This window comes from Ambystoma mexicanum, chromosome 6p (genome assembly GCF_040938575.1).
Source record: "Ambystoma mexicanum isolate Mex_15411 chromosome 6p, UKY_AmexF1_1, whole genome shotgun sequence".
NCBI classification, from domain to species: Eukaryota; Metazoa; Chordata; class Amphibia; order Caudata; family Ambystomatidae; genus Ambystoma; species Ambystoma mexicanum.
In genome coordinates, this window is record NC_090935.1 from 1,170,402,735 (window position 1) to 1,170,418,890 (window position 16,156).

General features: G+C 42.8%; 1 protein-coding gene across 1 annotated transcript in view; it reads right to left on the reverse strand.

Annotated features, from left to right (window-relative positions):
- Nucleotides 1-1,489: 1,489 nt before the first annotated feature.
- Nucleotides 1,490-16,156, reverse strand: part of ZFAND5 (zinc finger AN1-type containing 5) — a 47,593-nt gene continuing 32,926 nt past the window's right edge. The window contains exons 3-6 of the mRNA XM_069625811.1: nt 7,194-7,296; nt 6,525-6,619; nt 4,283-4,408; nt 1,490-2,704 (exon numbers count right to left, since the gene is read on the reverse strand). Of these exons, the coding sequence (XP_069481912.1) occupies nt 2,556-2,704; nt 4,283-4,408; nt 6,525-6,619; nt 7,194-7,296 (473 nt within the window). The 3' untranslated portion in view covers nt 1,490-2,555. The remainder of the gene's footprint in view (nt 2,705-4,282; nt 4,409-6,524; nt 6,620-7,193; nt 7,297-16,156) is intronic.

Consider the following 16,156-nt stretch of genomic DNA (forward strand, 5'->3'; position numbering starts at 1 on the left):
TGCCTCTCTCAAACTTGGAGAATCACTTCTGGTTCCAGAAGCAACTCAAGAACGTCCTTTTCGCTTCCACTTTCTCTCCACTGCTAATGTCCCCAATAGCTCCGCACACTGGTCACCCCTGTACTCGGCTCAGGCATGTCCAGTTGCCCCTTCACTGCCTCCGGGCTCCCTCAGCACTTAAGGTTCTATATCTGTAACCCTGCAGTCCCTTCTCTTTTCACTTAAGAGCCACCCTCTGGCAGCACCTGCACTTTTCACCCCCTAAACTCCCCCCGCAACTTCCCTTCCCTCTTCACAGCACTTGCAGAATCTGAATGACAAGGCCTAGTAAGAGCTTGGTTTGTCCTTCTGTTTCCCACTCTTGTCTTGTCATGACTAGAAACACTTGTGTGCAGGCACGTTATATCATAACTTCAGTCATTCACTCTGCATGTATGTCATAGGTGAGGCACAAGCACAGCAAGGCCACCTCAAAACACTCAATTTCCAGTTGAAATTCAGACCTGGTGTGCCATATGAAGACATTATTTCAGGGATCTATCAGCTTTGATCAGCAGGCGCGAAAGGCATCACAATACATTTTACATAGCATGAAGTATTACCCAGAGGCCATGTGCTACCTACCATTGGGGAAGAAGGAGCTAGTAGAGCTAGATAGTGTTCTGCAAATCTATATGTTGAAAATGTATCAATGTGCCCATTATTTATGATGCCTCAGGCATGTTTTGATGCATTTATGAATCTTTAATTCATGGATTATCATAGTGCACAGAATTAATTGGCGTTTGTCCTGCATCAATTGGTCTGGGAAGCCAAAAATAGCTCCTGGTAGCTGTTCTAGGCTCTTCTAGGATTCAAACAGGAGCTAAATGGCTGCCCTCAATTTCGAGCCTAAGGTTTAGGGATGGGCCACTGCAGAGCCCATTTTGTAAAGCAACAACAGTTTTTCAGACCAGCCTGTGACTGAATTCCCAACCACAGCAGTAAACAGAACAATGACCGACTATGCAAAAACCCCTAGTCTGTAGCAAAAGAATGACCAAGCAAAAACCCCTAGGAAACAATGGGGCTCATTCAGAGTCGGGCGGTCTGGTTAAAACAAAAAAAATAAATGCTGGTACACGTGGATATCAGCACTTTACTGGACCGCCCGACTACAGGTTTGCCAGTGGGGCACTTTGGCTTAACCCATGCGCCCTACCAGCAATAAAAGCCCTCATTACCGCCATCAGCAATGCCAATGGCAGTAATGACAGCAAGTCCCCCATGGAGTACTCCTAATCCAGTGGCAATGCTGCCATACCGAGTGCCGGAAACAGCAACACCCATTGCCGGCTCTACCGCCGGGATACCGGCAAGGTTATAAAGATGCCCAATGTCCCTTATAACCTTAAATATATATAGTTAAAATATATGCTCCAGTCTTACCATACCAAAGGCTAGGAATGGAGGACCAGGCAAGAAAACAAGTAGGTAAAACCCCACACTATCCATCTGTACATAATTTTTATTATTTACATAATACAATATAGGGTAAATGCTGAACAGCATGATTATGTGCAATACATAAATATTAACTATCTGTACACGTTTGCATATCTAAGAACTGAGAACTTAAGTACATGAATTTTAAAGCAAAAAAGCTTGATGCTTTTAAGAAGTAAAAACTAGAACTGAGCACTGGAGTAAAATTAAAAATTAAAGCCTTTTATACATAACTATTTACAATTTAGAACAGGCATTACAACAATACTACTCTAAGGTTGTACTGGTGTTTATATTAAAAAAAAAAAAACACAAACTTTCATACATCACAAGAAAACCTTCCATTAGAACACAGAAGTGATACCAGACAAGCATCAGTGAAGTATACTGTCTTTTTCTAACTTTTGTACATGATGCAGCCCATGCAATAGACCCAAGAACCCTAGTAAGTTAAATGATCAAGCTCTGCAAAGCCAAGGTAACAGCAGCCGAGCGTTTCACAGTTTTAAAAAGTGACAGAAGAAGCCGGCACCTGCTACAAAAAAACAAAATAAAAGTTTAATACACACGCAAACGCATGAATAAAACAAACCATCAAATTGTAGGAAGAAAATAGTGAGATAATTAAATAAGGGGGTGGTCAAACAAGGGGGGGGGGACGTGTGGGCACATCTCAGTCTTTGTAAAATCGTGCAGTGCGAAATCTGTACCAATATTCAGAGTGAGTGAATACAAACCTGCTTGAAAACAACTTGAAAAAGTGAGGCCAATACAGGAATGCAAACTGCAATACATTTTACATAGCATGAAACAAATGACTGAAAACCTCTTTTGGCACATGTCAAAAATGAAAGTATCCTGCACCAATGTATTTATTGAGCAGGTAGTTGTAATACCACGTTAACCCCGGGGCTGAGTGAATTTCCAAAACAGGGCTGCATCTCTTCAACCATACATCCTAAAACGTTGACTAAAGGAAAATTGATGGAAGAAAACGGCCATGCATCTGCTCTTTTAATGTCTTCCTAAGATCTATTAAAATAAAACAAAGTCTTTTCACAAGCAGCAACTTATATTCTCTGAATCTTCTCAGCCACAACAACTGGATTTTCTTTTCTGATTTTTGCTGCAGCTTCCGCTTTGTAGTCGTATGGGCAGTTATGCTTGTCAGAGTAACGGTGAAGTCCACAAAATAAATTTCCACAACGACAGTCAAATCCTGTAAAGACACACAAGCGACATTCCGTTGTAAGGAAACACAAAAGTAGGACCAATATACATGGCAAAAATGGAATTAGCTCACTCCACCCCCACTTCACGGATTTGACCCCAAGAGGTACTCTACCATCCACAGACACATTTTCCACCCTTACAAAAGCCACCCCTCACAACCAACAACATGTTATGGGCATTCAGAAGGATCTGCTTCACCACACAATCCGAGAAAAGAGATATCTATAATTGTTCTAGCAGCCAAGGAGACGGGTGCAGGTTGGATAAGGCGAGTGTATTACAATACCAAATTACTAAGTGTGCAGAATAAAACCTACCAGGTATGATCTAGCTAAAGATTGGCCAGCTTAGTTTATATTCTAGACAGTGACCAGTAAATGTTTTAAGGTGTCGACTATCCATTGGCATGAGTGAGGTATCCGGCTCGGGTGAGGTATCAAGAGCAGAACCAAGTAGTTGGTCAGCCTAGTCTTTGGGTCAAGACCATAATAGATGCATCAGAGGGGTGATCGAATTGAAGCCAGATTAGAGGGACGATCTAAGCCAACCTGGTTTGGTGCAGGGGACAAAACCCTAGAGAAAGGGCCAAGGCTGGTCACAGCTTATGGGCAGCAAGTAGATTATTCAGGTTGCAACAATTGTGTGTGCACATTTGCTGCGGATGGGTTAGAGAGTTCATATACCTCTGTTTCAATTAATTGATCTGAAGCAAATTCATGCTAATGACTAATATTGGTAATAATGTAAAGCTTTATTTTTGTAGACCAAATCCTTTGCAACTGCAAGACCAGACTACTATGTTCTGAGTTTTAGTACTACAGAGCAAACGGGATCTTAATGTTCCTCCTCACTTTCCACACATCCAAAGATAAGTGATAATGAACCCATTACTTCTGAATGCGTGTAAATCTTCCAATTATATTATGATTTCACTGAAAGCATGCATGTGGCAGAAAACACAACGTTGTGCACCTATAAATATAGAACTAAAACAGCTTTACCATCAAGATAGACATTCATGACAGCATTTTTTGCTATGGTGGCATCTCGATGCTATACCATTGGAGCTCCAAGAATGAGCGGCTCTAAGGCAACAGACCAAAGTCCTCATGTTATTCTTCCAGATAAAAGTGAGGCTTTTGGTTCACACGAAAGAGTGCACGCCGGTCTAAGTGAATCATCCACTCAGAGAGGACCATCTACAATTACCAATGGCAGCAACTGCTTATTGAAGGGGAGCTGAGCTGTCGGGGGCTCATAGTGGCACCTTCTCATTATTGAAATTTACTAGCCATAATCTGGTGTAGGCAACCTTGGAACAAGTGTAACATCCACTTTCTAAGCAGTAAAGCAAAGAATAATTGCAGGCTAGAGGTCAGTAAATTTACTTGCAACTAGATTCTTTCAACCAACATATCTAAAAACCATCAATGCCCATCAGCCTGAAAGGGGCACAAGTTTTCCCATGTCCATGCTGGGCACAAGTGTTAAAAGACCCATGTCCATGCTGGTCGAACACATTTCAGATCCCCCATTTCCCCAGTATTTGGGTAGATTTCGTTACCTGTGAGGCCAATCTTCTTTCGACACATAAAACATCTGTTCTTCTTTGGTTTAGACAACTCTGGAGATTTGTCTTCTTCTTGTGCAGCGCAGGGTTGAGACATGGATGGACTTGGCTGTGTAACAACTGATTTAGGAAAGATGAAAGCAAACAAATTATTGCACTAGAATATCACTCCAAAACTGCAGTACACTCGTAGGTGCCAACTACAGTGCTTACCTATAGTAATTCCAGTTAGCAATGTGTAAGACTAACAAGCCCAAGTACATTATCGAACCACAGTGATTTACAATTGCTTTCGCCAACATGCTAGAACCCCTTGATAAACACCCCCTTGCCACCAACAAAGGTGGACTGATTTCTAAAGGGGGCTACAAAGCAGTAGTGGAAATTGACAAGACGCAATTCAAATTTATATTTTCATCAGATTTAATCAGAGTCCAGTTTACCTTCAAAAAGCCAGTAGTACAAGCAAACGATCAAACAAGAAAACCCTGCCAAATTAGCCAGCTGTTTAAAAACCCCAAACTGAATATATGCCAGATGATCAAAACACCAAACTCATGTCCAGATCGAGTAAACATTTTACACGAAACTGCAGGGGCTAGGGTGGGGGCTCCTCATAATTAAAAAAATTGTATCAAATTCCACCCTTCAGATTGTACTTCTCCACACCTACACCTGATAAACCTTTGTCAGTAAGAGCGTGTAAAACTTCAGCAATTCTGTAACAGCTGTGGCTTTTTCTGGATACACCCTAAGATGCATAAGGGCCACGTCACTGGGCAAAACCATGGCAAAGGTACTGTAATGGCAACGGTCCCAAGCAAGTCATTTCACCAGGGCTAGTTTTACAGACGTGACTGCAGGGAGTCAGGCAGTTAATGAACATACCAAAACACCACCTACAGGCATGTTATGCGCTGTGCCACGGATAAGAGCTCCATTAACGTCTGCTCTGAATAGAACGGATAGGGTATTCTATAACTCTGCATGAGTAACTTGGTTCAAAGTATGGATTACAAACGGGAGTTAGTAAAGACATAGTTAAGGCTGTTCTAAAACTGGAGTAAATGACACCACCCACTCTGCCTGGTTGTTTGACTCCTTACAAGCAATGGCTACTGGCAAGAGCACGCTTCCAGATATTCAGCGTGTGGACTAGGACAAACTAAGAAGGGTTCCTTTGATAAGGTTAGATTTAGGTCGATTTACTGCCATGGAGGGCCAACAGTGCAATATAGTTCTGACCAAACTGAGTAGGCCACAGAAGATACGTACGTTTGACTGCATCACTGGCCTGCTGATGCGCATGGCAAGCACACCTCGAACAAACTTGTGTCGCTCCTGGTTATCAAGGTTAAAACAAGCAGGGGCACAGCTTCTCAGAGGCCACCATGAAATGGTCCCAGGCAAATTGTCAGCAGGTAGGATACAAAGAGACCCCACACTCCTACATCCCAATCTGTTTCCCCGGAGCGTAAAGCCAGACTGGTTTAGTTCACCAATGGGAGGAGTCATACAGCTACACCATGCAATTAAGGGAAAGCTGCCCCATTGACTTAAGGGTCCACCCATATCTGTACCTGGCTGCACCTTGGGCACATACGCTGGGGATAAAATTACCACAGAAGCCTCACCTCAAGGCTCCATGAACATTGACTTCACAAAACTGTCACAGCATTGCAGTGATTCATTAGAGTACCGGTGCCAGGCAGAGTGGGGTTATGTATGGTAGTTAGTGAAACTTTTTGGACGCTGAAGGTCTTGTGAAAACAGCTACTTTGAGTACAAGGGTGCACTTACAGTAAATTGGTTTCTCATGCTGTCATTTTAGATTGTATCATTTCACCCCCCAAAATGACTGCAAAGAAAGCAGTTGTGGCACTTCAAAAGCCAACAAAATCTACACAGGGGTGGTAGCACGAACACCACCTGTGGTCTCATTTAAATGCCATAGAGTGCATGAAAATCTTGCGATAGTGATTTACATGTACATGACGGTAAGCATTTCGTCACCAAAGTGACCACCACGACGGTACACAATTACCACCACCTGGAAGACAAACATTGAGGCCGGATGTATGGATTGAATCTAGATTATGTGCCAGTCCCATTTTACTTCATGCTCACCACTTTGTGCTGAATGAGCAGAGATAGATTGACATCGCACCAATAAGTGTCAAACTCAAAGTGATCCTGCACCAAGGACCCACCACCCTTTAATTGGGTTTCTAAATACCTGGTTCAGACGACTCAGATTTTAGGTTTTCATCTCTGGATATGCTCATTTCTGTCATTTGCTGCGTTACAGGCAAGGCAGCACCAAGCACACTCCTGTATAAACAAATAAACAAAAAACGTGAACAGTTGCTCATAAGGAAGGTGTAGCAGTGGACTGTAGATGCAGGCAGTGTAGGCCGCCTCCAAATACCTGTAATGCTATTGCAATTCTCGTTTGTGCATTTGTCTAAATGTCCAGCCTAACTTTAGTACTGTTGCATGAAATTACACCACCATCCAATATTTTAGGAAGGAAATCAAACTATCAAGAGTTGACAAACATGGAGAGAAGGAACATAAGGTGGTACCTTAATCAGCACTGGTTTGTCAAATGCTTTGGCAACATCTCAAGTCTGTTTTTGAAACCCAAGGACTGCTGCATACGACAGTATTCAGTGTGTAATGTACTGACACTGCAGCCACTAACCGCTCCCTCCTGTGTGCCCACCCATCCCAATCAACAAAGCACTGAAGCCTTCAACTCCCATAAGGAACATAAGTCAATAATAAAAAAAGATTAGTTATTTAATTAAAACTGGATTAAATTGGAATAATCAGCTGCTACAGATTAGTCCCTGCACACATTTACTTCAGATCATGGTTTTCTAAACTAAAGGTGGCACATTACCTTGACTTGTCAGACATGCTGCCAGCAGCACTTTCACAGTTTAAGTTTTCCATTCTTTGCGCAGCAGAATCCGATGTAGGGCTGTTTGAAGAACTAACTGAACCTGCAGAGGTTATATAGAGAGAGTATTAAGAAATGGGAACGAGAGGCAAGATGCCACTTGCAACAATGTAGACATACGCCACCTGGATTATGGTTACACTGCAAACGTAACTAGCAGATCTACCAAATTGTAATTCACAGATATTCCAAGTAAACAATTGTTGCCGTGACTTGCCAAAGTTTACTGAAAACGTGATGTTTTGAAGTCCAGCAGAAAAGCATTTCTAGGTTTAGCGATATAATTTTACATGGCATTACTACATGTAAAAAAATGCAGAAGAAAAAAAACTTTGCAAACCTTTCATACACAATTATCTTCTACATTTAAGAGCTGTTTATGTGATAAACATACCCATAATTGTCAAGCCTCCCGATTTAGGCTGGAGAGGGTACAGTTAAAAATTGCCATTTGTCATTTTCTTGCGCCTCTAATGCACTCATATGGGAAACATATGGGAAAATTAATTTCTCCCTCGGTCTCGAAATGTCCCTCCCGGGTGCTACAAAAAGTTGGCACGTATGCATACCCTTGACCAACAAGGCCAAAGGCCGAGATCTAGTAATGTGTCAGAACCCCCATGGTTACTCGCCAGATCCTTTAACGCGTGGTAGGAGATTCCATTCCTTACAACACATTCCTCCCCCGCCCCTCTTTAATATCTAGCCTCACAAGATCTTCCAGTTGCCGATATATTTCGGCAATGAATTATGATCTGTGTAAACAATTTTTTTGAACGGGTTGTACATTAAAGCAACAGCTTTCAACTCCAGCAGTGCACGCAACAACACTACTATAAACAGTTCCTGAACCATAAATGGCTGTGCAGGTCACCGATAAGTTTCAAAAGAAAGGAGCTTTAATTACTGCGTAGATAGCTGAAAAACGGCTCTATGCTTGCTCAAGCAGTATTCTGATGCGAAACACAACTAATCCACAAGAGTGTTAGTGATGCACAGTAGTCCAAAGTAAAATATTTACATGCTGCTAGGTTATAAGGCGTATGACAGGCCTTAAAGTCTACACTAGTTACTGGCAAGTGATTTCACACATTGCGAGCAAGACATTGGTGAATACAAGTGGAGAGTTAAAAGTGACTAGTAGTTTATAAATGAAAGGCTCCCATTTTTACACAGATACGGACATAAACTACTCCTTTCCACCAAGCATCGAATTTGGAAAAAGCAAAACTGCAGTTCTCCAGCTCATTCATTAACGGTAGGTTATTAAGTGCAAAGCAACAAGTAAAAGGTTTGGAGCGTTTTCTTGTGAAATTGTTTCAATGGCCGTGTAGGTTTCTCAGGTCAGCATAGTTATGTTATTTGGCAATTATATAGCACTCTATATATCATTAGTACGACCTCAAAGCGCTGGTAGGTTGAACGCCCTCAGGGACAGCAGTCCAGGTCAGTTGAGAGTGTAAGATGTAGTACGGTCCACCAATTAAGTGCGCAGCCGATTGCCCAATGGTAGCTGCAGCCTAGCATCCGGTGTGGTGGTATGGATATCAGTTGAATGTGTGCAGTCTGGAGGATGGGCACCAAGACTGGGTTCTGGCTGCGTTAGGCCTTTGTAGGCCGCTTATGTGTGCAGCTAGGCCGGTTGTCATGGGATGGAGCTGCGTTAGAATGAGGTGTTGATGGAATGTTTGTATAAGAACAGCTAGGCTGAACGTGATAGAGGGTGTAGCTGCACTAATTGTGTGTTGGTGTAGAGAGTAATCAGTGATATGGGAGGTGAGTGTTGGGTGGAGTTATGATCTAAGGACCTCGCTATTCCGGATTTCAAGCGCGCGTTTGCTTAATAGGCACTTAAGCGTATTCAGTGGCATCATTGCTCGGGTTCTCATGGAGCATTTGTCATCGGGTTGCAATTTCTTAGTCGCTTCAGATGGTCATAGTTGGCATTCCAGAAAACGCCACATTTTTAGAGATTTGCAGAAAGGTCATAGTCTTGATGTCGAATATGGGGGTGTGGGGGTGAGTTGGGGCCAAGGCTGAGAAGGCGGATCCTCCGATCCTGACAGAGTTAGAGGTTGGAATCACTATAAAGAGGGCAGTGCTTGACCTTGGGGTGCGTGGTAGGGTTTCATCTTTTCTTGTAGGTACATTGGACCAGTCTTGTGCACTGCTCGGTGAGTGATGCATAGGGTCTTGAAGGTGGCCCTTCGTCCGACTGGGAGCCAACGGAGGGTTTGCAGAGCGGGTGAGATGCAGTCTCTGACCCAGGGGGAGCAGCAGTTTTGCAGTAGTGTTTGGGGCTCTTTGGAGTTTGAGGTGGTATGCCAGTGCTCCCAGGTATAGGGAGTTGGCATAGTCCAGTCAAAACCAGTTTATTTTGAAAGTCAAAAATGGATCTTGCTTTATGTGCAGGACCCTCCCGAGCCAGGTTCAAATTACAAACATTTAATCGAATAGAATTACTGAAAAATGGATTTCTTGAAAAAATGCAAACAATAAATGTGGATAAACATAAAATGGCCCAAGAATAACCACCATAATACCAGGAGTTACTTCTAAAATTACTTTTGACCCCTGTGTGGTAAACAAACGCACTGATCTAACCAGTATATGGAATTTACTTACCCAATAATCTCTGGCTTGTATCAGAGTAGAGTCACGTGCTTTATGTAGGCCACCATTTAATAGCTGGCTGTGAGCATCACAAAGTCGAAACACAGCAGTAACAGTGCTATCACTAAGTGTATAGGGACCAATTGTCGCACCTTACACACATGTCTAACAATCTATGTGATGACGTTAGGCTGTAACTGTAGCACAGTTCTGTTGCTTCCTTAATGGGAAGGTATATGTGGTGCCAAGCAGATAAGCAAAAGAAAGACCATTCCAGGTATGCAAGTGTAATATCAATGAAGCTCATTTAAGAATTCAGAAATAAGTGAATCCTCCCGATGAAATACTTTGTTGTGGTGAAACACATGCAGAGGATAACTACAGGATTTATATCACAGGACTAGGGATTAAGTTACGGATTTATAATCCTCAGTGATCTAGCAAGTACTTGGTGGCAGTACTTAGTGGCTCAGTCTTCCACAAAGGAAGACGGACCCACTCGCAGAGAAATTTGCATGTCTAAAGACTTGCTAGATAAAGGATTTACAAGAGGATTATACAAGGAGGATCACTCATTAAAAAGATAGACATCTTCTGTGGGAAAGGTTTATTGGCGCAGTGTTTCAACTTTTTCTCCAACAGGTTAAGTAATGGTTTTCTGAGGCATATGAATCTACTTAGATTCAAATAGATAGCAAGCAATTTCTTAAGTGGTGGGCGAGCAGCTAGCACAGTGGAAAGATGCAGAAGCACTGCTAGCCCCACCTGTGAATCAATCTTGTGTCCAACAGGTATTGACTGAATTAGGGTTACAGCCTAACATATTTTGCTCCTGTCCTATAGGTAGAACAAGCTCTTCGAGCGAATGGTAATGTTTTATATGTGCAAGTTGAAGAACTTTGATAATCTAGCAATGGTGACCTTGGTCAGAGGATCACCTTCTCAGCTGTGGGGTTTAATCAGTTATTTTTGTTTGGGCTGTGAAAGGCCCACTGGAAAGTGACTTGCTGCCCGCATATCATGCTAAATAAAAATAAAAAAATAAAAAATAAAAAAAAAGCTTAACAAAATAAAATATAAATAAATGGGCCTAGTAATGCAGATTGTTGGTTTCTGCAACTGAAACAAGGAAGAGTTGTTATAGCATTTCCATTTCATCTGAATGGTTAAGGACTGGAAGTCATTCATAACAAAGGGAAAGGTCAAACTGAAAAAGCAGCCTTTAAATAAATTCGCACTTGCAAGGGGGGGAAAAGCAAAACAAAAACAAGGCCCCTTTCACATGAAAACTAGGGTTTGCAAATACTGAAACTAAAATGGCCTTGTATGTGTATTTTGAATCAAGACTTCCAGGCTAAATTAATCGGGCACACAAAGTGTGGTGGCAAGATGCAAGGTATTAACCCTTTAACTGCCATGGGTTTCCCCCCCCAGTGCCAAGGCCTTTTTTTGGTGATTTCGGTATGTGGCCATTCAATGCCTTCTAACTTTTCTCTTTCATTAACCCCTTAAGAGTCAAGGACGAGCTCTCTCGTCCTTGGCACTTAAGGGGTTAAAATGTATATTATGAGTCACGTGCAAAATACTGCCAACAAATGAAAAAGGCCTTTGTTTCCATAGGTACTCATTGGGGGATGAGACAGACCAAGTTTCTTGTTGGGAAGATTCTCAAGGCCTGCCTGGCTCCTTATCTAGAAGGGAAATCTATGAAGCGGATGTGCAGCAATATGACAGGGCCAGATCAACAGACCCAGCCCTGGATTGGGGGGAAAAAAAGCTTACGATCAAAGTATTGGTCAACTTCAAATTACAGGACAAACGTCAGCATGGCATCACAGGTGAACTGTCTGCTGCATGATAAGGATCTCCTCAGCCCATCAACTTTCAAAGAACAAAAGGCTAATGGCTTTTACCCTGGCCTTAAGCGAACATTCAGCCAAAGAGTATCTGGTCACATACTTGCAGAAAAATTAAACTTGCATGGAGAAATGGGGTTTTGGATTTGCATATAAGCTGAAGATTTTCTTTATTAGTTTTAAAAAATGGACAAGTCGCACTGTCCTTTTTAGTTCATTTTAAAGATAGAGATTATTTTGAAATAAATGTATCCACATAGGACTTATGGAATTGCAATAGCAAGCACAAATGTGTTTCTGGCTGCCCCGAAAATGGTCTAAATTTAAGAATTGCCGGGCTTTTGGGTCTTGGGAATCTTGAGATTAAATAGGTGCATAACTATTTGAGATTAAATGTTCATAACTATACTTTCTGTGTAAAGGGCAAATCTAGCCTGTGCAATGAGGTGCCGAAATGAAGAAAGCTTCACGGATCTGTCATCAGGAGAGGAATATTAATATTTAAATATCATGGCATTTATTGGTAAGTTACAAAGCTGTGCCATGTAGGGAGGGACTGGGTAAAATTGGACATGGAAAATAAAATGTGAATTCATATTTCTGTTATAGACTCTTGAACCAATACTTGGAGGGGCTGGACTGGTGAGGGTGGAAATGTAAATGAATCATGGCTGAGAGATCTTAAGTTAACACTGCCTAAAGTTCACTTTACATGGGAGGGGCTTAGAGAGTAAAAAGGTCTTTCACTATGAAAGAAAAGACCGCTGCCTAGAATTAGGGGAATAAAAATACACGAAAGGGACACAGCTGCCAAAAATCACTAAAGCAGATCTGTTGAAACATCTAGGTGGAAACAGTGGAAGAGGGCTGGAGATTGAGACCACACAGAGGCTGCAATACTTACCTGGAGGCATAGAGTGAGCATTGCTGTGGGATTCCCCTTGACTGAAGTGCTGGCCAGAATCCCGTTTTTTCCAGAAAAGCCTAGCTCTACTCTGTCTCCTTGAGTGCCAAGCCCAGAGACTTCCAAAAGTAGATTGTCAAACAAAATGCCAGCATGGGGTATTTATTCAATTAATCCATTCCCTTTCATAGTCCACTTGTAAAGCGTGCGGCCACCCGAGGGTATCATGGCGCTAGAGAGTTCCTAGCCAGGAACCAAGCAAGCCTAGAAAATGAGAGTTAAGTCTTTCTAAAGGCTAGGTAGTTAGGGATTTTCTTGATGGTCCGTGGGAATTCATTCCACAACAGAGAAGACACGTCCTCCAATCTGGGTACATTTGTATATGGGAAGTGGCGAGGAGCATAGTGTGTGAATTTAGCCTGGAGATATTCAGGCCCTTGGCCATGTAGAGCACGGTGGACAATGCAAAGTGCCTTAAAATTAACTTGAGTCACAGGGAGCCAATGCAGGGCTCAGAGAACCGGAGATATATGGGCTCCATATGGGGAGCCAGAGGCAACACGAGCAGCCACATTTTGGAGTTGTTGCAACTGGTGGATCACTCCCTAAAGGGATTTACAATAGTCCAGTCGCAAGATCACTGTAGCCGCCGCCACCACCACCACCAAGGGAGTGAGGGTTGAGGGGGAGGGCACGCAGGGATCATAGGAAGCACCTTTTTTAATGTTTTAGTTGAAAGTGGCCAGCTTGGCATACAGCTATTCCTTGCTTATCCATAGACAAGGAGGCAGACTATCCCAAGGTTTTTATCCTGGTACGTCGGGATGGGAAGGGGACCCAGGGAAGAAGGCCAGAAAGACAAAGTGAAGGGTCAGGAGGACAGCCCATCACCTCAGTCTGGTCTCCCTTCAATTTGAGCCAGTTGTGGTCCATCCACTCCCCCACAGCCGCCAGGCACGATGACACCTCAGCCTGATCAAGGTCTAAACGGATCAGGATCTGAGTGTCGTCAGTGTACGACTAGCACCGGGCGCCAAAGGAGGAACTCTTCCATTAGTGGGTGGGGGGCTAAAAGTGTACAGAACCTTAGCATATTTGACTGTATATTAACTGAATCCCAAATGCACAGGAGGGCCCTTTGAAGAATTTGAAACAAACTTTTTAATTGGGATGCCTTCTGTTCACCCCTAGGGGTGTCCTTCTCCAAGACGAACTGCCCAATGGATAGCACTTACCAGAGTTTCTAAACAAATGATCTACTTGCCACCAAAAAGAAAAATTACTAAGTCAAACTTCCCGAACATGGACCTTTAAGTGAGGGGAGTGGGGGAGGCAGCAGCCTGAAAAACTCCTAAACTGCCACCCCCCCAATTGATCTGACCAATCCGTGCTGCACAGGTTGTGGTGCTGGGGAGAGGAGAAGTCGCAAAGTGAAAGTGCAACTTCCAGTGAACAATATGTCCTGAGAGTGAGTAAGTGACCTTGATAGAAGTATGACATTGCTTTTGGGTGAAAAGGAAACAGGGTGCTATTTGCCACATGCGTTTGTTCAAATCTAGGTTTCCAAAACTGCAAGCAATTTCAGGCGGGTAGGGAAATTTACCTAGCAAACGTAAGATTGCTTTGAAAATCGAAATGTGCATTAGAATTAAAAGTATACTCTATCAAAACGTGCTGATGTTTATGCTCCATCACATTCAAAAATACTTGTTAAAATGACTAAGGGGGGGGGGGGTCATAGGACGAGAGGGTTAAACCGGTTATTTGGCATGTGCCCATGTTTGAGACACAAAAGGAAATGCAGGAAAAAAATAAAAGTGGGTTTCAAAGTAACAGCCTAAAAGGTGTTTTGTAATTGAAGCTTTGTTGTCTGCCACAGTGAAGGTGCCACTTATTATTCATCGAGTATATATTTTTATACACACATCCCCCTGCCCCTCTGCCCCCCCCCCCCCCAGCCAGGATACATTCCTCGCCGTAATCACATTTCTGATGCTTGTATCTGCTTATATTCACATGCTATGCATAGACGGACATCTAGTGGTAGCTGCAGAGTATTACATTTTTTGTTTTCAAAACTTGAAAAGGGACCTCGACAGGGTGTGCCAGTAATACTATCCCTAGTGTGACATCTCATGTACCCATGGTACATCACGCGTCTAGGTCCCTCAGATGGTTCTGTTTCTGACATGAGGTAGCATGACGTGTAGTGCGAGTACAGATGTAATAAAGCAGAGTAGATAAAGCCAGAAAAAAAGAAGAGGAAAAAAAAAACATCCATGCACCTTAGGGGAGGAAGGGTGGACGCAAGTGAATCTACGCATCAGAAATACGATATGGCGAGTAATGTATCCCTTTTGAGACTTGTAGATCTTATGCATAGGCTACCAAGCAGTGTCTGGAGAAGATGGTGGGTTGTGAGCAGGTACAGTGGCAAATCGATGTTTCAGCACCGTTTGTCCCATCTGTGAATCTGCAATGTGTCAATGCAGTAATGTTGAGCAAGCGCATGTATGATGCTCCATGTAGCCGCTTTGCAAATGGCGTCCACAGGGTCATAAAGGCCCAACTTGCACCTTTACCCCTGGTAGAGCGAGCTCTTGTTTGTAGGGCTGGGTGAGGTGGTTCAACCATCCCTCTTCTCCATTTAAAATCTAACAGTGTATCAATCATGTGACCCCCCCCCCCCCACACCCCCCACTCCCTCTATAAAATCCAGAGCAAACACTGGTATCACAGCGACCAAGACGATACCTACATTGCTTCTGGCTAAAAGCACACATTTAAAAAAATTGTGTTTCTCGACTCACATTATGATCTTGCAAAATGGTGCTCTGGTTGGTATTACTAAAAAGGGTGAAGTCAAGTATACATCACTTACTTGTCTCATATTTTCAATAAATGCGCCTGAAAATGTAAACTAAATTAATATAAAAAAATAAATAAAAACAGTCAGATGTAGGTTGTCAGATGTATGTTGTCCGATGCAGGTATGCACAGCAGAGTCTGCTCGAACGCACAGAATGCTCGGCTAGAGGGAGCGGTTAGAAAAAGTGGTCCAATTTGCATAGCTTCGCACACCACTAGAGGGAGCTGCAGGATTAGGATATGTAGTGGTCCTACTGGGTTAATGAAAACCTGGTATGGGGCTGTACAGTAGTGTATTATAAACACTGATACTGTGACGAGCTGTGTAACATTTCCAACAAACAAAGGGAACCCATTTTAAAAAAATGGCACTTACTAATGCCCATAGTAACATCAACCGTGGACAAGTATAACATGAACGTGCACATGCTACCATTTACAAATGCAGGAACCAAATGGAAGAAACGGACCAGACTTGCCACAAGAGCATAGAACGGTAAGAGTAGGGGAGATGGTGACCATATAGCATGAGTTACTATTTTTTTTTTTTAACCGATTTAACCGCTCGACAATGCAGGTACGAGGCGGCACCACCACATTTGCGGATTAGCTAAACTGAAAAATAAAATCAATGAGAATAGAACTAAGGAGCAGATGCCCTT